The sequence below is a fragment of the Zymoseptoria tritici genome, chromosome 9 (assembly GCF_000219625.1).
Source record: "Zymoseptoria tritici IPO323 chromosome 9, whole genome shotgun sequence".
In the NCBI taxonomy this organism is placed as follows: domain Eukaryota; kingdom Fungi; phylum Ascomycota; class Dothideomycetes; order Mycosphaerellales; family Mycosphaerellaceae; genus Zymoseptoria; species Zymoseptoria tritici.
In genome coordinates this window covers 646,334-670,992 of record NC_018210.1, presented here as the reverse complement: position 1 = coordinate 670,992, position 24,659 = coordinate 646,334, and the positions used below count along the sequence as shown (strand labels likewise).

The 24,659-nt window shown below is 53.1% G+C and overlaps 9 protein-coding genes across 9 annotated transcripts; 3 read left to right on the top strand and 6 right to left on the bottom strand.

Moving 5' to 3' along the window:
• Positions 1 to 778: 778 nt before the first annotated feature.
• On the bottom strand, positions 779 to 1,993 carry MYCGRDRAFT_47515 (uncharacterized protein; the record flags this gene model as incomplete). The annotated part of the gene is made up of 2 exons (XM_003849292.1): positions 779 to 1,351; positions 1,439 to 1,993. The coding sequence occupies 2 exons, from the start codon at positions 1,991 to 1,993 to the stop codon at positions 779 to 781; spliced, it is 1,128 nt and encodes a 375-aa protein (XP_003849340.1).
• Positions 1,994 to 2,595: 602 nt separating this feature from the next.
• On the bottom strand, positions 2,596 to 3,811 carry MYCGRDRAFT_95625 (uncharacterized protein; the record flags this gene model as incomplete). Its single annotated transcript, XM_003849291.1, has 4 exons — positions 2,596 to 2,679; positions 2,763 to 2,865; positions 2,966 to 3,113; positions 3,697 to 3,811. 4 exons carry the CDS (start codon positions 3,809 to 3,811, stop codon positions 2,596 to 2,598), a joined length of 450 nt encoding a protein of 149 aa, XP_003849339.1.
• A 1,982-nt stretch (positions 3,812 to 5,793) lies between these two features.
• On the bottom strand, positions 5,794 to 7,953 carry MYCGRDRAFT_110701 (uncharacterized protein; the record flags this gene model as incomplete). The annotated part of the gene is made up of 2 exons (XM_003849290.1): positions 5,794 to 7,612; positions 7,670 to 7,953. The coding sequence occupies 2 exons, from the start codon at positions 7,741 to 7,743 to the stop codon at positions 5,794 to 5,796; spliced, it is 1,893 nt and encodes a 630-aa protein (XP_003849338.1).
• Positions 7,954 to 8,575: 622 nt separating this feature from the next.
• On the top strand, positions 8,576 to 9,660 carry MYCGRDRAFT_101169 (serine/threonine-protein phosphatase 4 catalytic subunit; the record flags this gene model as incomplete). The annotated part of the gene is made up of 3 exons (XM_003849727.1): positions 8,576 to 8,591; positions 8,650 to 8,883; positions 8,945 to 9,660. The coding sequence occupies 3 exons, from the start codon at positions 8,576 to 8,578 to the stop codon at positions 9,658 to 9,660; spliced, it is 966 nt and encodes a 321-aa protein (XP_003849775.1).
• A 159-nt stretch (positions 9,661 to 9,819) lies between these two features.
• Positions 9,820 to 13,776, bottom strand: MYCGRDRAFT_110699 (uncharacterized protein; the record flags this gene model as incomplete). Its single annotated transcript, XM_003849289.1, has 3 exons — positions 9,820 to 13,143; positions 13,201 to 13,414; positions 13,769 to 13,776. The coding sequence occupies 3 exons, from the start codon at positions 13,774 to 13,776 to the stop codon at positions 9,820 to 9,822; spliced, it is 3,546 nt and encodes a 1,181-aa protein (XP_003849337.1).
• Positions 13,777 to 13,936: 160 nt separating this feature from the next.
• Positions 13,937 to 16,074, top strand: MYCGRDRAFT_95621 (peptidase M28; the record flags this gene model as incomplete). The annotated part of the gene is made up of 3 exons (XM_003849728.1): positions 13,937 to 15,415; positions 15,470 to 15,610; positions 15,724 to 16,074. The coding sequence occupies 3 exons, from the start codon at positions 13,937 to 13,939 to the stop codon at positions 16,072 to 16,074; spliced, it is 1,971 nt and encodes a 656-aa protein (XP_003849776.1).
• A 1,084-nt stretch (positions 16,075 to 17,158) lies between these two features.
• On the top strand, positions 17,159 to 17,616 carry MYCGRDRAFT_95620 (uncharacterized protein; the record flags this gene model as incomplete). The annotated part of the gene is made up of 2 exons (XM_003849729.1): positions 17,159 to 17,359; positions 17,443 to 17,616. The coding sequence occupies 2 exons, from the start codon at positions 17,159 to 17,161 to the stop codon at positions 17,614 to 17,616; spliced, it is 375 nt and encodes a 124-aa protein (XP_003849777.1).
• Positions 17,617 to 18,241: 625 nt separating this feature from the next.
• Positions 18,242 to 19,579, bottom strand: MYCGRDRAFT_87435 (uncharacterized protein; the record flags this gene model as incomplete). Its single annotated transcript, XM_003849288.1, has 4 exons — positions 18,242 to 18,453; positions 18,504 to 18,666; positions 18,718 to 19,016; positions 19,072 to 19,579. The coding sequence occupies 4 exons, from the start codon at positions 19,577 to 19,579 to the stop codon at positions 18,242 to 18,244; spliced, it is 1,182 nt and encodes a 393-aa protein (XP_003849336.1).
• A 4,188-nt stretch (positions 19,580 to 23,767) lies between these two features.
• MYCGRDRAFT_87434 (uncharacterized protein) lies at positions 23,768 to 24,642 on the bottom strand (the record flags this gene model as incomplete). The annotated part of the gene is made up of 2 exons (XM_003849287.1): positions 23,768 to 23,800; positions 23,863 to 24,642. The coding sequence occupies 2 exons, from the start codon at positions 24,640 to 24,642 to the stop codon at positions 23,768 to 23,770; spliced, it is 813 nt and encodes a 270-aa protein (XP_003849335.1).
• Positions 24,643 to 24,659: the final 17 nt, after the last annotated feature.

Genomic DNA, 24,659 nt, shown 5'->3' with positions numbered 1-24,659 from the left:
TACTAGGAAGGCCTACTCCCTTAGGTTATATAGCTCCTCTATTACTATATTAATAAAGTCTGTAGTAAGGAGATCTTTATTAAGCTTAGCTATAAACCTATTAAAGCAAGCTATAAAAGAGAAGGAACTAAAAGCCCTAACATTTACTCTATTATAGTATCTATTTATCTCTCCTCTAATAAATTAATATATAGTCTAATATACTACAGAACTATCTTTGTAGATCTATAGGAGATCTCTACTACTAACAGCTCTTACTTTATCGATAACTTGCTAGAAGGTTTTCCTAGGGACAGAGAAAGCTGCTCTTCTTCTAGAAGCTATAGCTAGTAATATAAATTATATTGTTAATAGCTATAAGGGATAGATAATAGATTAGCTAATAAATTAGCTAAATAGATAAGAGGTATAGATTATAAAGTAGAGGAATAAAAAAAAGCTAGAAGAAGATACTTTTTAACAAGCTAAAGCTGAGCATTAGCTACGTAGTAGGTAAATACCTGCTATATTTAGGTAACAGACAGCTCGTAATAATGCAGCTGCTAATAGGGGAGTATTGTAGATTATTAGACTAACTATTAGTAAAGTGCACGTAACTAGTGCTAAGGCATTCCTACACACAGATAGCTAAAGTAAGAATCTCACACTTAAGATTCTCTCTGCATAACAATATATACCTGCTAATTAGAGGTCCTCTTCCACTTAGCTTAAGTCCAATCACAACATGTACCACCCACGACAGACAGGTACAGTTGAATAACCGTAATGAGCAGGGAAGTCACCAGCCACTGCACGGAGCAAGATAGGCAGGGGAAAAATGGACCGTCAAGTTGTCAAGTCGTAGAAATAAAGTAGCGAGTCGCTGACCTGGGCGTGGCTTCTCCGGAAGCTCAATCTCTTCAATCATCGCCGCAGCACACAGCGCTGCCCGTGCTGCCGGGTACCCACGCCACTTCTTGTTCTTGTGACTGTCCGCGTAGTCGACAATACCCTTGACCACGATAGTGCCGAACACTTCCCATGCGCCAGCACCTTCCATCTCGAACGCGATGACTCCTTCGTCCCGGATCAACAAATCTCTTCGATGTCCACTCTTCATCACAGCGTTGCCTGAGGCATATCTCCCGAAGTGAATTTGGGCCTCCTTGATGTCGTTGTTGCTGTGATGCGGCTTGCAGCCGAGAGTCAGGCAATCGGCCGTGAGAGCTGTCGCGCATACCTCATGATACCACTCCGTGCATTGGCTGCATTTCGTACAGGCCTCAGGGTCTTGGTGCTTGTGGCGATACCCGAGGCCGTATACGTGATCCGCGTTTGCACCAGGATGCTCGTGATCCTCGCCCTTGCCTGTCTGAAGGTTACTGTGACTCTAGTTTCAAAGGGTCAGCAAGTTCTTCTCGCTTGGTATGGGAGTCTGAGCTCTTTCGGGTGCACTTACAGTGAGGTCAGCATTCGTCTTTGCCAGGATGCGACGGAATGCTGCGCTTCTTCCAAGCTTGAACTGATTGATGAAATTGGCCACCTTCTGAGGAGCGCGCGAAAGGACACTCTCCACTTCAGTCTTCCTCTTGAAGCCATTCTCAAACTCCCGTCCGAAGTCATACTCAATCACCTGCGTGCTGACCACGACATCTCCAAGCTGAATTCCCGACTTTTTCCAACCCGGGCCGTCCGGAACGAAAGGTGCACCGCCCGCGATACCGACCACGAAAGCCCAAGTTACCTTACTGAAGCTGATTTTCAGACCTCGCGCGAGATCTCGTGTGTTCGTAGTTCCCATGTCGCGAGGCGCGACCAGAACCACGGGCTTGTTCCCCAGCACGCCGAGTGTGTAGGTGTTGTCATCGTTCTCCAACTTGCCGTAGATCTTTCCCTCACTCTTGAAGTCCCTTGTCATCAATGCCTCCACGGTGTCGCGTTCCTCTGGCAGTGCGCAAATGATTGCGGTCTCGAAGTCGTCGCGAGTCGCAGGAGGCGGGCTGAGGTTTGCCATCGTTCTTGGAGCCGGAAGCGATCCTCGCGCGTACTATGGCTCGCAGCACGACGGAGATGGTCAACTCGTGCGGTTGGACGATTGGTGGATGTTGGGAAGTCCTATATCAGCTTCATAAAGGACATTGCGGAACGAAGGAAACAAGATACCTAGCCTGACGGACTACGAGGCTGCTGCACACGTACGCTCTGCGCGAGGCTGACAGCCGACGGCTGAGATGGCATCCTCACGAGCACTGAGGTGCATGATATAGCCGATGCAGCTGCAGAAGTGGCGCTGGAGAGGGAGCTCAATGGTCTAGAATACGGAACTCGCTACTGACGCCACCGTAGCAACCTCCCTGGGATCACACCACGACTACACCTTTTTGTTACCGTATTCAGTATCAAGGAGCGACGATATATACCGAACATAGCACGAACGCACCAGTGCTCCAAGTATGATGGTTAAAGGGAGCGCACCGGCCTACTGCTCGAACGAGGTCTGGGCATCAAGGAGGCATTCGACGAGCTGCTTGCAAAATCGCAAAGCTTGTCTCTTCGTCAGAGATGGTTTAAGCCACTTGTCGGGGACGTTTACGACGTCGTCGCAGGTGTCCATGATCAGGACCGCAACGTGAGGCCGGACGCCTTGTCGTTGGACAGCTTGGCTTTGATCGCATCTGCCTCCCACACGAGCACGGTCGCCTGCATCTTGAGCATACATCTTCCCATGTGCAAACGGGTGCGAACGGCAAACAGCTCTCCCTGTCTGATGGCCTCGATCATACGGCGAAAGGTGCGATGACCTGCTGCACCGAGGCAGTCCAGCACGGAATGGCCATAGCCTGACGCTCAGCACCGGGATCCGATTGTCCCAATGCTTCTCTACTCCTGCGCTGAGGGTCATGCAATCGCTTGCCCGATGGACATTGTTGAGTGAGAGATGGGTCCTACTTCACCTTCTTCCCGCAATCGCGCAAGCATGCCTCACCTCACGGTTCCAGTGCGAACATGCATTGTGCGCTCTACTCTTCGACGTTTTTCTCTTTGAGCACTTGTCTTGCAATCTATGGCGCAGAAGCCCAGTATCTTGACGAAGCGTACCCGTTTGCCGTACTCGCGGCCTTCCAATGGCACAGCTGTGTATCCAGAGGTGAGAGGTGTCCGGAGCGCACGATGCGTGTGTTGGCTGGCACCCCTTGTTGAACCCAAGTCCCCGTTAATCGACAGTTTTGACGCGCACTGTATCCCGCGATCACCTCGCGGTATCGTCGACGTGCTTCACCCCATGTTGCAGACGGAGGTTATCTCAAAAGAAGAAGCTGCCAGCCAAAGTTAGCGAGAAGCGGAGCGCAGCGGCGTTGGTGCGGCGGCGATGCCGAGACGATCGTGCTTGGAGGGCGGAGTGGACAGGTCACAGATGCGTCCCTCGCCGATGTGCATACAGGTGAATTGCGGTCTCCACCGCGCGGATTTTTGAGTCCTTACCCCTGGGTGCGAACAAGCCCGATAGACCAATCTCGCTGACCTCCTACCCATATCGAGACTTTGATCCCATGGCCTCGACCGTAGATGCATGGAGGCACAGTGCAGATCAGAGAGTTGTTAGATCAAAGTGAAAGGAGAGTCGGAAGTTGCGATGTCAGTTTCATCGCGACTCAAACGCCCCGCCCACGTCTTCGTTGCTCGCATCGCAGGCCGTCTCGAACGAGGCATACATACCAACTTCAGTGTTTCTCGCCATGCCCAGCAGATTTTCCTCGCCTTCCGGAGCGAGTGCGAACAGTTCACCTTGACAACATCTCAGCAGCAGGTCAGCGTATGGACTGCTCGGCATAGTATCCAGGACTGTGGTTCATCGCTCATCGCCGCACTTCAGGAAGAACAGCTCTGCGTCGTCAGTACTGGGACTTGAAGCCGAGGCTTGCGATCCAATTCACTGATCACGTCGCAAGCGACGACGTCGAGCTGAGGTGTCGAATCGAGCAAGTTCAGCCAGAGCTCCTTCGTTTGGACCAAAAGTCTGAGTTGAAATGGTGACAAGTACATCCACCAGAGGCCCTGGTGCGAATGGAACCGTACGGCATTTCTGTGCTTTTGCCACATCTTAAGCAAACATCATGGATTGAAAGAGCTTGGTAGCTTCATGTTCCAACGGAGAGATCCAACCTTCTGGTAATCGATGATTCACATGAAGAATGAAGTGTCCTTCACAAACATCTGTTCGGTGCAGCGTTCGAAGCCAGGGAGGGACGGCGCCATGAATGCGCGGCGGTGCGTGTTGTCTGCATGGTAGACACGTCTTCCACTGCTGCAGTTATAGGTAATCATTCCTCATTCAAAGTATCATGCGTCCCTTCAGCTCTGCAGCGAACATGCCATCCGACTTCACCTCCATCCCTCTCCTCCACGCCGCCCATTCTGGAAGGAATACCATTGGCTCGATCAACTCAGCTTCCCAACAATAAGCCGAGACGTAAGATCAAACTTCTCTTCCCTCACTGCTACTGTCGCTGTCGTCGTCGTCGCTGTCGTCGCTGTCGTCGTCGTCGCCGTCGTCGTCACCATCGTCGCTGAAGTAGTTCAGATCCCTTCAACCGCCTGATACAAGTGTCGACTCCCCCCGCGTGGTGGCTCGCAATAGTGCGGACGATCACTTCTGCAGCGAACACGCCACTTCTCATCCGACCAAGTATCCCTCTCCTGCCATTCCCGCTTCGAAACGAACGCATGCGCCCGGAACAGCTCAGCTGCTCAGCAGCATCAAGAGAAGACACCAGCCGTACCGATCGCAATGGAAAGTAAGAGCCAGAGTTCGTGGGCCAGCCAGGCGAGCAAGACGCCGTCTTGTCCTCGTCCTCTTCCTCGACTGCATCTCCTCCGCGATCCTCGTCCTGGTCTCTCCGTGGTCTTGGTTGCTGAGGTGATTTTAGATCGCGCCTATCACTCAAGGTAAGTGTATCCTCCTCCGGCCCACCACATGCAACCGTGGCTTCACTCCATTCAGCAGCGAACAAACCCTTCACCAACCAAATCAGCCACCCTCTCCCGCATCGCCTCCTCTTGGAAGAACACATCCGCCACAAGCGGCTCAGCTACACCAAGCCACCCCGAAGCGCAACATGCGACCGTCGTATGATCTCTTCGTCCTTCAGGGACAGACCTTGGTTAGTGCTGGTAGATTTGCACGTGCAACTCTACTCCCCAGCGGCGCCAGTACGCGCAGAAGTCGATGGAATTCTCGGCGCGACAACGGTAGGCCGTCGAAGCTGCGGATGAAGCAGCACAACGGGTCTGACTTCTGCGAATGAGGACCACAACGCGTCTGGCCTCTTCCCTCGCGCGGAGGTCAGAAGGCGTGCGGGCAGTAAAGTATACCCATCGATCGTACACAGTGTGTATTTGCCTGGTGCTACTAGGAACGAATGGTTAGTGTTGGGCATCAGTAGTAGCGTTTGGGATCGAAGACTTAATCCTCTCGCTAACCATGGTGCTGATGCTGCTGCTGATGGTGCTGGTGCTGGTGCTGTGTTGTTGCTGTTGTTGTTGTTGTTGTTGTTGCTGTTGCTGCTCAACCACGATCGCGTCCGCGGTGCCTCGGTTCTGCAGCGAACACGAGGTTTTCCCTCTCCAGCAGGTTGATCTCTTTCGCGCTCTGTCGTTTTGAAGTACCAATCTCGACCTCATTTGCTCAGTCGGTCAGCTCGAAGAAGAGAGAGGGTCAAAAGTAGAGAGATATTATGCATTAATTCATACTTTCGAGGCATATTCTCACCTCAGTGAGGAAAGGAGATACTTACTGCCCTCTCCGCTCATTCACTATCTCCCGCCCTTTCTTCCCATCTTCCTCGCGCGCGGCGTCTCCTCTCCATCCTCATTCCTACCCCTCCCACCACCCTTCTTCAGATCCGAATAGCTCCTCTTCCTACCCTGTCCAATCACACCCACTTTCTTCTCCGCCGCTTTCGGCGTAGCCTCATTCTCCTCCTCCATGATGTCGCCAAAGTCACTTCCCGCAGCTGTACGGTGGGATGAAGCGGAAGTCGGGCGGGACGTCGGGCGGTTGCCATTGTGAGATGCGTATTGTCCGTTTCCAGCCCATGGATCTCGCGAAGCCCGGCGTTGCTGGTTGAAATACTGCGATTGGGACTGGAAGGGTGGACGACCAGGCGGTGGAGGCGGGATCGCAAACGGCGGAGCATGACCACTCCCAGATTTGACGCTTCCGACTTGACCACTTCCGATTGAGTTAGCACGGCTATGCCTCTCCTTCTCCTTCTCCGCCGTGGTAGGCGGTGGGCCGAACGCTGGACCGGGAGTCTCGTAGACTTGACTGGGCGAGCCTTCGACGCCGAGCGAGGCAAGGATGTCTTCTTGAGCTTGGTCGCGGACTTTAGGCAGGGCGCGGGAGTGTGAGACGGAGCTGGCGCGAGAGTGATGGTTGACCGATCCGGCGCGAGAATGGTTGGAGAAGACGGAGTTGGCGCGGAAATGAGAGATCGAGCCGTTGCGTCCGTGGTTGGCGACCGAGCTGGCGCGGGAGTGAGAGCGTTTGTTGTTCGGGCGAGGATTGTTGTGTTGGTTCTGGTGCGCATTACGGCGGCTGTTGTTGTGCAAAGCCTGCTCCAGACCATCGAGGTAGCCGTGTGGATCCTGGCTCGGAGCTTCGGCCATCTCCTTACTGGGCACAGCCGTGGCATGCTCGTGGTCCACTTCCATGCTATGGCCGGAGACGGTGCGCGATGGAGTGGGTCCGCGTGAGAGGTCGGGCGTGGGCGACCGGGACATGTCCTCATCTTCTGATGCCCAGGCTGCATCGAAACGGTTGCGGTATTGTGCGATCAGTTCCTGCAAAGTGATGAGGTTTCTGCAGACCGCTGGAAATTCTCTGAAGATAAGGCTGTCTTTGATCTCGTGCCAGCCATCGGTCTGACGCACGCTGAGAAATGCCTCTTCTCGTCGTGCGATGGTGAAGTAATCCGATACGGACTGTTCATCCACCGGCGGCGGCTTGCGAGGTGCCAAAGCTTCTAATTCTGCTTCATCGAATGTGGACGGCAGAGCACGCCTGGTAGGCAACGGCGCCTTCCACTCGATGATACCCAGACTCAGATCCGGATTGATCTCCTCAGGATACCTCGCAAAGTAGCATTCTCCGTCGAAGTCTTCCTCGAAGCTCTCCTCGCTTCCGAGGCTGTCATCAAGTGGTGGCATGACTTCGCCATTGCCATCGAGTAGACTTCCGGAGGCATTCCTGTGTTGAGATTGAGAGGCTGTCCGACGTGGGTTGCGAGCTTGTGGAGGCTGGAATGCGCCGGCTTGAGCATTGGGAGAGATTTGTGGCGGCGCTTGCCATTGAGGAGCTTGGTACGCTTGTGGCGGAGGATAAGCTGGCAGAGGGTGTTGAGGTTGCTGATACGGATAGCCCGGATACTGCGCAGGCGGCTGCTGGAATTGTGGCTGCTGATATCCTGGATAGCCGCCGTACGCAAAGCCTTGCGGTGGCGGTGGTTGCTGCCAGGCAGTTTGAGGTGGAGGCTGAAATTGAGGATGCGGTTGTGCCGGTCCTCTGTAGCCAGGGGGTGGAGGATAGCGAGTGATGACAGGGTTACCTCTTGGCTTTTTCGCTGGTGGCGGTCTAGGCATGATGTTAGTCGTTCGTGTTGAGACAAGTTTGCCACATCTGCCAACATACCCGCTGTATTGTGACGGCTGCCCGTATGATGGTGGAGGTTGATGCGGCTGGTAGCCACCCTGATTTGGGTACATGACGAAAAGGTTGCAGACAGTCTATCTTTCTCAGATGTGTGCTGATGAGGGAAGAGATGTGTCGAGATGGGAAAGATTGACCGTGGAGAAGAGAGAGGTCGGTCTTGTTTGATTTAAGGAGTGCTGCTGATCGGGAGAAGAATTGGAATTGTTTTCGAGAGTTGCAAGGAGACAATCTGCTGAAATCCCGTCCTTTTGGTGGTGTTCTGACGAGGTAGAGAAGAGTAGTGAGATGTGTTCTCAGACGATGCTCATTCGGAGCGTTGAATCGTAGATTTTCTTCCGTCCCAAGATTCGCAGGGAGACGTTGTACGGCCAAACACGTCGTCGAGCAACTGGAAGTCACAATTAGTATGGACAATCTCTCAAAGTCAGTCTCCGGTTAGCGATCCAGGCAGGCGAGCGGTGGCATGGTGGGCATCCGATGTTGTTGTTGAGAGGAAGAAGAGGTCGTCGTGCCTGGTTGTCGGAGATTAATTGTCGTCGTTGGTCGAGAGAAATGAAATTGGGTGGTGGAAACGGCAGGATCAGATATTCATCCAGACTGAGAGATACCCAGCACGGCACTCCCGACTTCGCCGCATCAGAAGCAACAGGCAATGAACGACATCTTCCCGCCGTGGTTTTGTCGTTGTGTCGCCGGATCGCCTGCTCTTCTACTACGACTCTCACCTCCCCCAGCGATCTCAGTCTTGATGTCCCAATGATGGTGACAGCCGACTGCATCCCGCTCGTTTCGCCAGCACCGGCCCGGACTTGCTTCCGCACCTGAACCAAAGACCGGTCATAGCTACGGCCACCACAGCTCGAGAGCGAGAGCCTTCCCACAGAAATGCCTGGTCTGCCGGGTGAGCATGAGATCTCTCCTCACACTGACATCTCACCCATGACTGACCTCAACATCAGCCAGCGTAGATCTCGACGAATGCATCGACCGCCTCTACCGCAAAGAACTCCTCGCCGACTCGGTCATCGAAGCCGTCTGCGCCAAAGCAAAAGAGCTGTTGATGAAGGAGAGCAATGTCGTCCACATCCAAGCCCCCGTGACCGTCGTCGGCGACATCCACGGCCAATTCTTCGACATGATTGAGATCTTCAAAATCGGTGGATACTGTCCGGACACAAACTATCTCTTCTTGGGTATGTCGAGGTCACGCGATCAATACCACAATTCCACCCACTAATCCCCTCCCCTCAACAGGAGACTACGTCGACCGCGGCCTCTTCTCAATCGAAACCATCTCCCTCCTCATCTGCCTCAAACTCCGCTACCCTTCCCGGGTGCACCTCCTCCGCGGCAACCACGAGTCCCGCGGCGTCACGCAATCCTACGGCTTCTACACCGAATGTTCCCGCAAATACGGCAATCCCGCCGTCTGGCACCACTTCACCGACATGTTCGACTACCTCTCCCTCTCCTGCGTCATCGATGACAAAATCTTCTGCGTACACGGCGGCTTGTCTCCCTCGATTCACAGTATCGACCAGATCAAAATCATCGACCGCTTCCGGGAGATTCCCCACGAAGGACCGATGGCGGATTTGGTATGGTCGGATCCGGACGCTGAGAGGGATGAATTCTCTCTTTCGCCTAGAGGAGCGGGGTACACATTCGGAGCACAAGTGGTGAAGAAATTCCTGGCGGTGAATAGCATGACGCACATCCTCCGCGCGCATCAACTCTGTAATGAGGGATACATGGTCATGTTTGAAGACCGACTGAGTACAGTCTGGAGTGCTCCCAATTACTGTTATCGGTGTGGGAATTTAGCGAGTGTCTTGGAGGTCGGGCCGGGAGGGGAGAGGAAGTGGAATGTGTTTGATGCGGCGCCGGAGAATGAGGTTATGAGGGTGGAGCAGCAGGCGCAGCAGCAGGCTCAGGGTGGTGGGGATCCGGTTCGGGATTACTTTTTGTGATGGTGATGGGTTTTGAAAGGCATGGATGATTTTTGACACGATGCGATGCGACGGGACGAGATGTGAATTACAGTCAAGACGAGAGAGAGAGAGATACCACGATAGAGCCAATTTGCATGACTTCCAGCGGACGCTTCAATTCTTCTCTTCTCCGTCCTACTAATCTAACAGCACCTTCTGCAACCCCTGCACCACACCAGCATTCTCCTTAACCGGTCTCGCCCAGTCGACCGGCAACAGCGTTTCCTCCCCCGTCACCATCCACGATACCTCCGCCACCGCCACCCTAACTCGTGGAAAAGGATTGGTCTTGAGCATGCTGACCAATTTCCTCAACACCTCCCCTCTCACCACCCCGACCTCCGCCATCGCACAATACACCCCCACAGCAGCCATCAACCTCGTTATATCCGTCGACTTATGATGCGCCTTCTGCACAGTAGACAGAAGAGTTCGCCACTTGAATTTCGAGACTGGGGATGCGAGGTGTGGGAAGTGAGGCAGGAGGGTGGAGAGGATATAAGACAGGAGGCAGAGGGCGGGGTGGATGGAGATGCTGGCGGAAGGGGAGGTGAGCAGGTCGGCGAGGATGGTGGTGTAGGATGTTAGGAGGGATTCGAAGTGCTGGGGTTTGGTGGTGGAGAGGAGGGTGGCGAGGACGTGCCGGGAGGATTGGAGGAGGGATTCGGCGCTGAAGCCGGCGGAGGAGATGATGCCGGTGAGGAGGGCGTGGGTGGTGGCTGAGGGCGTGGAAGGGTCTGTGAGGGGGTGCAGAGCGGCGCGGAAGTAGGGTTTTGAGGAGACGGATGGGATGTCCGTGATGGGGAGGGTGAGGTCGAGGTGGGTGGCGCGGCAGTGGGCGGCGGATAGGCGGACGCGATCGAGTTTTTCGAGGGAGAGGCGGTGGATGTCGTTGGAAAGGAGTTGGAGGGAGTCGAGGTGAAATTTGAATGCTGGGTGGGAGAGGATTGTGGATGTGCAGGTGATGGACTGGAGGCGGACCAGGGAGCCGATGTCGCCGCGCTCGTCGATGGTATAGTCGTTTAGGCCTTGGTGGATAGCGGAGCAGATGGACTGCGCGGTAGCGGCATCGAGGGTTGCAGTATGTGGGACGCTATTCACGGCTAGCTGGAGGGCTCGCGCGCAGATGACACGCCAGTCGACGGTTTTGCTGCTCATTAGAGAACACAGGCTGACGACTAACATGTTTTTCTGCCTGTCGAATGCGCCGTCATCTGTGTAGGATGATGACAGAACGCCAAAGGCCATTGCTCGGCCGGCGCTCGTCAAGGTGCTCTTTGTACTGTCGGCTGCTAGTTTTTGAGCCAGGTGATATGGCTCGAGACATGGCAGAGAGGTTCCGGCGGCCTTGACAAGCCCATGAACCGACCGCGCCAAGCCGGGAACGATGTGCAGTATCGACTCCTCATGCCGCGCGAGCAAACGATCGGTGACAATGTCAAGTACGTCGAAGGGCACTTGTTCTGCTTGAAGAGCCTCTCCGGGAACTCTCTGCGTGGCATTGCACAGGGCTGTGGTATAAAGGCCAAGAGATGCCGGGAGCTCCGACTTGAGTAGTCTCGGATGAAATTCTTTTATCGAAGCCTGCAGAGAGGCGAAATGCTTCCACATGCTGATAATGTCGGGCTGTAACGGCTCGACTTCTTGATCCGAAGTGATGGAGTGCGAGGGCTCAAGCATATACGCCGCCGCAAGAGTCAGGCCATGCAATTGTTCGACGTCCTTAGCCGAGCAGTCAGACAGCAGACGTCCAATCATTCCAAGCACATCGAGCCGCTCGCAAACATGCAACATTCTTGACAGTTGCGAGATCGATTCCGCTGCATCCGCTCGGGAAGACACATCTGCGGAACCAAGACCACGCCAGCCTAGGAGCCCCGAGAGCAGATTGGACCAGTACATGTTGTGCATCGCGGCCGCTTTGCTCGCAACATCGACCATGGCTCGGTGTCGCAGACTCACAGCTTGGTAGTCGACCACCTGGACGAGAGCAATACCTTCGTGAATCTGATCGGGATGCCGTCCCACCAGCTCTTGGAATGCTGCTGATGACCCACGACGGATGTTGCCGGCCGGATCGAGGCATGCGGAGAGGATGAGCTGGATAGCAAGCAGCTGGACCACGGGCATATCTGATCGCTGATCATCGCTGCTATGCAAGATGTTGGCTTTGACTGGCAATAGCTCTGCAGTGGTGTATCGCCGGGCCAATGACCAGATGCCAAAATTCGCTGCATCTCTGACATTTGTCCCAAGTGTGCTTCCCGTCGCCGTCCGCTGTTGGAATTGAAGCGCCGAGATCAGTGCATCGAGAATGTCGGGGAGTTGAGCTGGTGATGCGGAACGTTTGAATAGGGTATGCGCCAGCGCCAAAGTCAAGCCGTGCCATTTGAGAGGATTCGCAGTGGAAAAGTCCGCGGCTTGGATGGTCTTCGGCATGTCTTCTTTGAAAGTATCCAAGACCGCCTGTATGACTTCGTGCGCCATCTCAGGTTCCAACTCGAGCACAATGAGACTCATCGCCTTCGCAGCTGCATATCTCACAGGCGTGTCTTTGTCGCCAAGGGAGCGAAGTAGATAATCGATCACATTTTCGAGCACGCTGGTCGTCTGAAGAAAGCTGAGAAGAGGTCCTCGAGTCGCGACTGATCGTAGCGAGAGTATTGCGACATTCCGAAAAATCTTGACAATAACCTTCTTGGCGACCGCGTTGGATGATAACGTGGACTCGTCACTCTCGTCGAAGGTCTTTTCGCACGTACGATAGATGCTTGGGATGAGATGACTCAACTCGGCCGACGATGCCACGCCGGCGACGAAGCGCAGCGACCCCAGCATCTCGTACATATTGGGCATGTCCGTAGCCTTGCTTTCCAGCTTCGGCAGCCGATCGTTGACCAGTCGGTCTGCCAAGCGAACCTTGTGCACATCGGGTCGTGTTGAAAGTCGCACAAGCATGGCAGCGGCCGCATCTTGAGCTTTCGTGGGCATGCGCAGATGGTGTAGCCCAACTCGTAGGATCCTCGAGATCAGAGGAGGGAGTCCTTGAAGAAGAGCAGAGTCATTGTCGGCAGAAGTTGCAGGACCAACGCTGGTCGAAATGGACTGCAAGTCAAACGGTGTGAGGAGCAAATGAGACAACCAGAGCAAGAGAACGTATGGTACTTGCCATTGCACTTCTCGATCATTGGTATCGAAAGTGCACCGTTCCACAGCTTCGAGAACCGGCTCCAGGAAGCGAGGCTCATTGTTGAGAAAGCCAGCGATGATTTTCTGGCCACGAACCTTGCACAGAGTGTACAGCAAAGCAAAAACTGCGGTCTGAAAGTCGAGATGATCGGACTGTGTATCATCCAATGACTTTTGTGAAGTCAAAAATTCGAGGTAGGCGTCTACAATCGGTGGTAGAATCGTCTTCAGCTTGGCATCCAGTAATTGCGGTTCACCTTGAAATGGCTCTATCTATTTCGGGTGTCAGTAAGCAGTTTTAGCATGTCCTGGAGTGAAGTCCCTACGTACGTAGGAAGTGATACGCTGCAGATCGCGCTTTCTCACTCTTGTATGCGCCTTTCGGGTACCTGATCCAGGTTTTGATGCCTTCCACAGCACTCTAGGCAGGTCTCGCTCGAGATCGTTGAGCAGACCTGCTGACGCTTTGGCGAGCTTGAGATCATCATCTTCTTCCTGCGGCTCCATTTGATGTTCGTCGATGGTCGAAGAGACGAAGTGAGACCTGGATGCATGCTAGCAAGGAGGAAGGTGCTTGGCAAAGAATTCCCCGAGCTTTACCCGCGGCTTCCTGTTGTCTTCGCCTCATCGTCGCAGGCCATCTCTCTGATGAATAACGACATCGGAAGTTTGCAGCAGCATCTCTGACATTGCGCCCGCGGTATTGATCGCCACGAGTGTCATATCAATTGCTACACGATGGGGCGGAAGCGCCTTGCTGGCGAGGCCCGGGACAGTGCTCCCCAAGTAACGCCGAGAAGAGCTTTACTCCATCAAGATGGCCGAAGAGCTACTTCGGTCGGTGCAGGCTGAAGTTGAGATCGGACTCCGACACCAGCCCGGGAGCTTGGCGACTCACGACAACATGTCCCTGTGAGTCCTGATGGGTGTCAACTACAAGAGAGATCTAGCAGGTATTTACACGGAGAAGACTCGGGAGATTCACGAGTAGTGCATTGCAGATCGACATATAACGCCTCGCCATTCCCCAACAAGGCAGGTCCGAAAGGCATTGTCCAAATTCGCCATGGCATCTCATCTTCTCAAGCTGGGCACAGCTTTGCTTGTGCTTGGAGTCTCTGCATCTTCCTCCACTGTCCACTCCAAGAGACAGGCCAGTCCAGGGCTCACTGACAACGAGAGACTGTTGACCAACTCTATCAGCAACAGCAGCATCTCGCAATACTCATTCTACTACACGCAAGGCCTCCATCTCGCAGGAACCAACCAAAGCCAGGCTCAGTACACCGCTGATCTCTGGGCTGAGGCAGGATTTGACAGCCGACTCGATGTATACAACGTCTTCTTGAACTATCCTCTCGACAACAGCTTGAACGCGACTTGGTCCAATGGCAGCGTCTACCAACCAGAGCTAGAGGAGGCCGTCCTCAAGGAGGATCCCGTCACTGGCTTCCCGAACCGCGTACCCACCTTTCATGCCTACTCTGCCAGCGGCTCGGTCGAAGCTGAATATGTCTACGTCGGCATCGGACAAATTCCCGACTTCGAACGTCTCCTCGAATTGGGCGTGGAGCTGAAAGGCAAAATTGCCCTCTCTCGATATGGAGGCCCGTTCCGCGGACTGAAGGTCAAGAACGCTCAAGCATACGGCATGATCGGCTGCATCATGTTCAACGACCTGGCCGATGACAGAATCAAAGTATCGGGTGGATATTTGGCCTACCCGGACGGTCCAGCTCGTAATCCGACTTACGTCCAGCGAGGTACCGTCCTCTTTTTGTCAACTCGTCCAGGAGACCCGACGACTCCAGGCTACCCTTCCAAAGCGGGCGTACCCAGAACGGGAAGAGACGATGTTACCCCAGTCATTCCATCTCTACCAATCAGCTATATCAACGCCGGTCCACTTCTAGCCGCGCTCGAAGGCTTCGGAGCTTCGGGAGCAGAGGTCAACCGTAGCAAGTGGATCGGCGATTACGACACTGGCTACTACTCTGGCCCTGCTCCAGGCGTCACGCTCGGTCTGTCGAACTTGATGAACGAAACTTACACCGATATCTGGAACGCAATTGGGGTCATCAACGGGACTGACCCTAATGAGGGTGCAATCATTATCGGGAACCACAGAGATGCATGGATGATCGGCGGAGCCGGTGATCCGAATAGCGGTACAGCCGCCTTGAATGAAGTCGCAAAAGCGTTCGGGGGTCTACTAAAGACTGGCTGGAAGCCCAAACGCACCATTATCTTTGCATCCTGGGACGCTGAAGAGTACGGCATGGTTGGCTCGACAGAATTCGTGGAGGAATACCTTCCCTGGCTCAATGCGTCCGCCGCGACATACATCAACTTCGACTCTGCTACCATCGGGCCCGTTCCTGCTTTTGCCGGCACTCCTGAGCTGCACCAGATTGCAATCGAGACGATGAAGAAGGTACAATGGCCAAGGACTAGCGGCACCATGTACGAAGCTTGGAGTAAACAGCCGCAGGTTCTTGGTGCCGGCAGTGACTACATTGCCTTTGTGCAGAACGGATTCCCAACGGTAGGTCTCATCTCACTTGCACAAACAGACCATTGAAACTAACATTCCTCCCAGCTCGACGTCGGCTCGGTCGCAAGCCCCACGAGTCCCATCTTCATGTATCACAGCAATTACGACACCTACGAATGGATGCGCCGCTTCGGCGACCCAGGCTTCCAAGTCCACGCCGCCGTTGCCCAATATGTCTCTCTTCTGGTCTACAACTTCGCTAGCGATGACGCCCTGCCTTTCAACCTCACCAATTTCGCCACGGAAATGGATATATACTACGCACAGCTACAAAAAACATCGCTGCACAAAGCGTTGAGCTCGATCTCACTGCCCTCCGCTCAGCAATCGACACATTCCGCGTTCATGCCGAGCAAGCGGACTCCTTGACCGCGGATGCTGTAGCAGCAAGAGACACGGATTTGATTACCGCGCAAAACAAGAAGTACCAAAGCTTCCACCGAAGGTTCGCCGATACACCTGGTCTGCCCGATCGGACGTTCTATCGGCATGCAATCTTCGCTCCTGGGAGGGATGATGGATACGCGCCGGTCACGTTCCCGGGAATCACGGAGTCGATTGTTTTGGATAAGAATCTGAAATTGGCGATGGAATGGGTGGAGATTACGGCGGGTGTCATCGTCGCTGCTGGAGAGGTGTTGAAGGCGTAAATATCGCCAAGTGGTCTGGGGAGTCAAACAGGGGTCAATACGGCTCACTGGGCTCCGAGGAGAGATCACCATCCGGCCATATGGACTGCGGAACTATGGAATGAAACTTCTCAGACAAACGACGATACAGATTTGTAGTGACGCATTGGTATGCATGGGAAACATGTACAAAGCAACAGATGTGGCACACAGGCTTCTCGAAATGACTGCTCCCTCAGTGCGGATGGCTCAGAGTGTAGTGATCGATCGCGACCCGAAAGGCGCATGGAGCCTCGCAAGAACTCATTCGCCCAATCCCGGCGCTGAGCAACGGATCACTTTTCGGCAAGGTAGTCTGTCAAAGTACACTCATCATCAGCCGATATCGAGCGGTGAAGACGTCCCACGAGGTCTGGACCTCTCCAAGTTTGGACATTAGCCCGGGAAGTCAGAAGTGAGTTCTCACTTGCAACTCAATTTCGTTGAATACACCGGGAGGTCTTCGAACGATCATGCTGACATAGGGCATATTGCTGACACAAAGGCGGTGAGGAATGCCGGACAGGCAGCAACAGGGGCTCGAAGTCGTTCGGTCTCTGCTTGAAGACGGCACAAAATACGGTTTCGATAGTTCTATCCAGGATGTGGTCAGCACATGGTATGACCTGACAGACCTCTACTCCGTGGCTCTTTCCAACGGATCGCGATCAAAAGTCGTCAAGAATGGCAAAGACAAAGGCGCTGAGGCATACCAGCCAGGTATCAACAGGGGCTCAGAGGCCCATTTTGTACCGGGAGATGGTAGATGTATGATTTCGATAGTTTGATTTTGGACGCGGTCAGCAGATCGTATGATCTGATGACAGGATTCTGCTCCTGAATTAGAACTGTCATCGACAGATGGCCAGTGCGGTCGAGGAGTAGTAGACGTTATATTCGAGCTGCGCCTCGAGCAGAACAAACACTTCTCTGCAAGCTCTTCGTCTCACAATTTCGATCAAGGACATCGAAAGGTATGGCTCCATTCGTCAATCCTCTTTGGATCAAGACTGACTCCTCGTAGCGATAACACCAACAGTCACCCAAACACCATCCACCTACCACCATGCAATTCCGCACCATCACCATCGCGCTCATCAGCGTCCTCGCGACCATGGTCACCGCGGACTCCGAGCCCACCAAAGCCAACGACGCACACCCACGTTGCCTCGACGAGAAAGGCCAGCCGGCGGACGACCGTGTGGTTATCTGCTGCAGCGGACACAGGATAGTTGGAGCGTACTGCGAACGCTGCCCGGGCCGTACTGTAAGATCAGGATCTGATCAAGATGGTAGATGACACGAGACTGACCGCTTCTCTGCAGCAAACTTGCTCTTCCTAGATGGTAGAGCTACGCCGAGTCGAAACGACGGCGAAGGGAGGAAGAGGAGAGGGCGATTGGAGGGGATGTGCGGGAGTGGATAGACGTGTTTGATATTTCGCAGGAGCGCAATGGCTTGTCGAGACTGAGAAGATTTGAATTGGAGGTCGAGGAAAGTGAGGTTGAGGATACTGGAGAGTAGTTATGTGGGTCGCAAAGCAGAGCGGTTCCTCCGTCACTCAAACCTTCCTTATCTGCTTTGATGTCGCTTCAACAAAGTCCAACGAGACGGCCCGTCCGGTCTGGTGGAAATGCGTGCGTCGAGATTGGCGCAAAGCCAAGTGGCGCATCGTGCGTTGCTTCAACGCAGCTAATATGACACGGAGACATCGGTAGTCACGCAGGAGCACGGTGCGTCATCTCGCCATGGGAGACACACAGACTGGTATACCAGTCTCGAAGAATCTGGCTGGCGGGTCAGTTTCGTCCGCAATTGATCAAGTCTCGTGGTCAAACAGCCTCCTGTAGTGCCTGGCTGGTCAACGGAATGTCCCGAAGGAGTCCAAGACACGTCACCCTCATCTCTCCCGAAAAGGGAGAGAGATCGTGGCGTGGATGTGGGTGTTCCGTTGTGCTGGAAACAGCCCCGTTCAGAGCCAGGCAGGACTAGTATCGTAAGCGAGTCTTGTCGTCCACCCGCCGATGAATGGCCTACGTCAATCAACAATCTGGACTCTTCGAGGTCGCCCGTTCTGGCGCAGGACGTGGCGCCGCCGACCTACCGTGATGAGCGTCAGGAGTCTGCGAGATTGTGAAGTCCCGACTCGTCATTCCTTGTGCACAACCTCGCCCTTTGCAATCAGGTCGGCCAGCAGAAATTCGTCCATGAACACGTGTTCGAGAGCGCTCCTATCATCCGGATCCCATCGAAGTGTTTTCATCATGAATTCGAGGAAGAACTTTTGCTCTTCGCCGTGCAATCTTTGTTCCTTGGAGTGGAGCGTCATATCAGGAATTGGAACATCACACTGCCAGTTGCCTTCGCCCAAAGTTAGCACATGCGTGCGCAAACGCGAGTGAGTGACAAACCTTGCGCATCCCAAAACAGCCGGCTTCGTTCCGAGCGCTTCAAGAATTCGAGCGGAGGGGGTCCCATGATAGCCACCATCTGTGCCAAATGAATGGCTTCAGAGTAGCGCCCGTCCACATCTTGCGTGTTGAAGAGCTTCCTTGGCTCAAAAAGATCCCAAATCTGTTCGCAGATTAGCCGACATTCCCCAGTGCGCTGACCAGGCAGAAATACCGTCATAGCATAGCCCCATAGGTCAACGGAGTGGCCCCAGGGCATGCCTAGGATCACCTCGGGCGCGCGGTAGACATCAGGCATTATGAGACCGCTGTTCTGTGGCTCGTCAAATCGTGCTTCGCTGAAGTCGGACAGCGACGGCAAGCCTAGCGTATATCGCATTGGTCGGGACACGTAAATTGTCCGATCGGGCAATTCTTTGCGTGGCGAAGGCTTCTCGACCTCGTCTTGCTGGTATCTCTCAAAAGCCGTGTCGGTCTTGAGGACTCCCATCAGAATGTTCTTTGGTTGTACGTCTGTTCGCTCGAAGGTCAGCATAGCGGAAATATGAGGTCAGAAAGCGAATCTCACCAGTGTGGATGACATGAGCCTCTTGGTGCAAGAAATGGATTGCACGCAGTATGTCACGCAGACACTGCTGAATGAAATCGGGTGGAATCTCTCCGAGGAGCTCTTTCAGCTCTTCCATGTTCATGCCGAGAGCCTCGTGAACAAGGCAAGTGTGTTCGCCATGCGGCCCACTAACGACGAATGAGTCGAGAAGCGCGCGGATGCGAGCACGTCCACCGTGCTTAGACTCCACACGATTGATGTGCTCGTAAATCGATAGTTCGCGAAGAGGCTTGCCGCTGTTGACGTACACCTTCAGCGCAACGTACTTCTGGGGTGTGAGCAAGTCGTGGCACAGCCAGACAGTGGAACTTGTGCCATATCCAAGCTTGCCAATGATGCTATATCTATCCTGAAACACATCACCGATGTTCATAGGATAGTATCGTTCGGCCTTGTAGTGACGCAGAGTCTCTTCTTCGAGCGGCACCGAAGGCTCTAGTTTGTCGTAGTTCGCGGTGTGCGACATCCTTACTGGCGTTCGAATGTTCGCATGAGAAACCGTCCAGAGGAGGCCGCGCTGAAGTGCAGGGAAAGATGTGCGGAGATGTGAAGATCGAAACAATGCATGCCGCAAGACGGCTGCAGACATGTCAAGTGGCCCGAGCGCGTATCTTCAATCGATCATTTGATGACCTGACGGCTGGCGCTTCGTCTGACTGGAGCCTGTAACTCCATTGCTCGAAACGGCGGGAGTATGAGTGAACAAGGGGCGGAGGAGGACTGTGTCGTGAAATGAAATCTAAGTAGCGCGGGAGACGGAGCGTCCCGAGCTGCTGACATAAGCGATCTGATCAGGCTCTCTCTCGATACAGCACTGTTCCTGTTGCCTGCCTCGAAACAGCTACACACTCTGAAAGGCGTGGACCAGTGCTCCTAGCCACCATGACTTGGAGCATCGGGCACTGTCAATTCATCGTAGCTGACGTAGCCAGATCCTCGGATACGAGCCCAGGCGGCTTCGCCGGAACGTCGACAAGGGGAGCCCAGATGGTCTTCATTCATTCGAGCTTGTTCCCAGCAAAGAACGAGAGAGCAACCACCACGTGAGCAGGCCCACGGTGCGAGACTACAGGCCATCGATGGCTAAGATCGACATCAGATCCGGCTGAGATTAGAGGTGTTGGTGCACGGTGCATGTAAGCAAAATGGCGGTGTGCACGTGTACATACTGGTGTGCACCATGGTGCACACAGTGGCCACGCTAACCTTAATAGGAAGTTGCATGTTAGTAAATAGTGCTCGTTGTTTATTGCTATCGCTCTGTTAGTGCTAGATCTATTAATAACGCCTCTTTAACAACCTCTGTAAACGTTGCTGTTATCTGCTCCTTATCTTATAACTCCCTTAATAGCTCTAGCATCTCTGCAGGGCCTGCTATATTATCAGAATTACGTTTAATGTCCTTAAGGATGCTATTGTTAACGCGATACTTAATGCGAAGGTTCTAGAACATATAGATAAGCATCTTAAGGACCTTATAGCTAAGGCGATTGCGGCGGAGGCTCTAAATGAAGCTATAGGCTAACTAATTGCATTTAGCCGGCCCTATTATTAGATATACTGCTAGAGCGAATAAACAGAGGGCGGTAAGCTCTGGATAGCTCGTCCGGAAGTTGTTATGCTACTACTGCGTTGTTAACATATTCTTAGCTAAGCCGGACTTCTATATAACTAAGTTGCTAAAGACACTATTACGGTTGCGAAGGCTCTGTAGATCAGCTAAGAGGGCACTAGCACGAGTGTATATCTCGACCGTAGACTCTAGCTAACCGCTATATCCCTTAAGAGTGCTAGTGCGTTGTTAAGCAGCACAGAAGTCGACAAGGAAGCTAGTTATCGAGTAAAGCTAGTCGTTAGTAACGAGGACGAACGCGTTGCAGTCCTTGCTACGCTCCTTAACATTAGCGAGGTAAGCGACGAGCATAAGGAGGTGATAAAGAGCCTCGTATCGCATGTTAATCATAGGCTTAATCTCGTTGTTAGTAAGCAGACCGTTGTTCTACGACTAATTATATAGCTACCGGAAGTTGCTATATATATAGCTAAGGCGAGGGTAGTCGTGCTTAAGAGCAATAGTTACCTTAAGGAAGGGCTTTATAAGGTTAATGTAACGCTTAAGGTTATGCTAGAAGTTAGCGGTCTTATCTACGATCTTTAAGATCTTACGCTATGCTGCCCTCTACTTTGCGTCGGCGCTATAAAGCAGTCGATCCTAGTGCCTCTTAACTAGCTCCTTAATGTAGACGCGGTTGTCTTAGACTGATTTTGCGCAGTTTAGTCTGCCTTGCTAACGCACACTACCTTGCACTTAGAAGCGCTTCGCACGGCCCTTACTAATCTTAATAATTAACTCCTTAGGCATAAAGGTGTTCTTAAAGTACTCGGCGACCGCCTAAGCGTCGCGGAAGGTAAGTTTAACGAGCTACTCCTCGTAAAGGTCGTTTATAAGAAGGTTAAGTTAGTAAGAGCAGCAGCTAAGTCCGACAATTTAAGGATACTACTCGGATATCTAACTAAGCTGTTAGCGAGCTAATTAGAGAATTTACAGCATGCGGGGTGCAGCCGAAATTGCGGACCGTAGCGGACGCTTAGCCCCTTTAGGTAGATATCTACAGATCGCTAAACTTTAAAGCTAAGCTTTATTTTCTTCGATTCTAAACTAACCTTCTATTAAGCACCCTTTATTACACTCGCATTATCTAAGGTTATTGCAACTACCTTGCTACGCGGAAACTTCTGGACGACACGCATAAGACTTCTCGCATAATTCTGCGCCGAGCTACGCTCCGCACCGACCCACTCCGACGATAGGAAATACGCAGCCTTAGTAGTAACCGCGAGGTAATTAACAACGCTCCTGCTCGCTCTGTCGGTCTAGCCGTTACTTAGCAACGTAATCCTTCTAGCCTTGCTAATCTCCTCGTTAATCTGGCTCTTAAGAGTCTTATATTAGCGCGGTAGGATCGTCTTAGTAAGCTACTATCGAGTTAGCGGTGTGAAGGCTAGCCGGACGAGTTTTATAAACTTCTTAAACACCGGATGGTTAACAGTATGCAGTAGCAAGCCGGCGGCGAATATCTACTCTGCGCAGGCCTTAGTAGCAGCATAGTAGTTACGATCGTTTATAGAGTCTACTAGCCCTAACACCCTTATGTCTTGCTAACTGTCGTTGTAGTCTTCACCCTTAGAGTCCGAGTTCACGACCGCGTCCGGATCTAAGAGGTGGCGTTAGTAGACTAGATACAACCTCGCCGGCAGTCTCTAACACCTCTAAAGGTATGTAACATAACGACTAGCAGATCCGGAATGCTATCGATCCGAGCAATAGATGCATGTTACTTAAGGGTAATTCCTGCTGCTAGCAGTAAAGTCTCGGACGACTTCCTTCTAGTAGTTACCCTTATTAGTCTTGCGCTTCTTAGTCGGCAACACTACACGGTCTATTAGCTCGTCGAAGGCGGTGGATTAAGAGCTAGAGGCGTAAGAGCTCGTTATGTTAGTTAATAAATAAGGATGCAATAAAGGACTAACTAACCGTTTTTATAGTATATTCCTTACCTCTTTATACCTCTACCGGTCTAACAACTTATCTACCGACACCGCCCTTATCTACTAGCTTCTTCTACGACGCAACATTGCACGCTGCTATTTACAGAGCAGGAGATATACACAGGATAGTAAGGGCATAGCAAGAGCATAAACAATAAGATTAAAGGAGGTTATAAGGGCTCTATATCGGTTACGGATTACTATTTATAGCAAGCCGGTGTGTGCACAACGGACCTTTTAGAAACCACTGTGCACACAGTGCAAAATGCACTGTGTGCACAGTGCGTGCATTAAGGGCAACACCTCTAGCTGAGATGGAGGACTGCGGGTTCGCAACCCAGGCATCGGCTAACTTGATGCTGCCCAGCAGTCGGCTCCTGGCCCATGGCTACATGGGACAGCATGCGTACATAGCTCACAGCTTTTCCAATGACCTCTTTCCTTCTCTTCCCATCAAACGAGCCTTCCACTACAAACACGTTCGAAAACCCAGACGACCACCACCAACTCAACTCACCAAAATGCGCTCCACCATCCTCACCGCGCTCTTCCTCCTCGCCAACCTCCCTTTCACCCTCGGAGCATCCACATGCCACCAAAACTGCCACTGCTGCACCGCCAAGAACTCCGTAAGTCATCCCAAGTCATTAAATACCACATCTTGCACGAACAGCTGCTGACTGTATCCTCGCAGCAAGGTCAAAATGTGGCGGGCTTCTGGCACCCAAGGGCCGGGAAATGTGGATGCGCCGCCGCGAACCCGAAGACGTTGCATGATGACTCGGGAGTTTGCAAGGGGTTTTGCATTACTCCCAAGCCTCCTCAGCCTCAGCCGGATAGGAAGTGAGCGAGGGAAAGATGTTGTGGAGCACGGAAGGACGGGTATGGGAAAGGTGTTCGGGAGGACGGAAGGGAGGAAAGGAAAGCGATGATTGGAGCGCAGTCTGCTGCTACATGCGCGCGCGAGACATATGTCGACTGTACATGACACTCTTTCGAGACTCTCCAATCTACTTCATCGTCTAAATCTTCGCATTCGGCTGCGGTTTCTTGTACAGCGCTCCTCCCGCACCGGCCTACATCACAGTAGTCAGACACCATTTGCTCAACCCTTCTTGTGCATGACCGTCGCCGCCGCCTTGCCGCATCATCAGCCTCACCTCCACAAAAAGCAAACCGCACAAAAGGGACAACACATACCTGATGATTCGGGAAAATAAGCGTATCCGCCATAACCACATTTTCCGGCCTCCCCGCCGCAAATACAATCGTCTCCGCGATATCCTCGGGCGTCAACGGTGTGCAGCCCGCGTAGACCGCGTCCGCTTTCGCCTTGTCTCCATAAAACCTGACCACGCTGAACTCCGTCTCGACTTGACCCGGGTCGATTTCAATCACACGGATTCTTGTGGCGATCAATTCCCTCCTCATGGCGTCTGTGAAAGATCGCACCGCGGCTTTTGATGCGCAGTAAATTGAGCCGCCAGGGTAGGGTTCTCGACCGGCGATGGAGCCGACGTTGATGATGTCGCCCTGGCCGGACTCGCCGCGGGACTTCATGCCTTTGAGGACGGTTTGGGTCATGTTGATGAGGCCGGTGACATTTGTGTTGAGCATGACGGCGATGTCCTCCTCTTTGATGTCGCCTGCTTTGTCCACGCCCTTTACCAGACCTGCGTTGTTGACTAGGACATCAATGTTCTGGAACTCTTTGGGGAGGTTCTCGACGAATGACCGGACCTGGTCGGGTTGGCTGACGTCTAGCTGAACGGGGAGGACTTTTACGCCGGATCCGAGTTCTTTGGTGATTTCTTCGGCGATCTGCTTGAGGGTGTCTATCCGTCGGGCGGTAAGGACGAGTTTGAGGTTGTTGGGCGAGGTGCGTGCGAATTCGATGACGGTGCTGCGGCCGATGCCTGAGGAGGCACCAGTTACGACGATGGTCTTGCCTTCGAGGCGCTTGCCCATTGCGGTTGACATAGTGCGGGAGAGGTGTG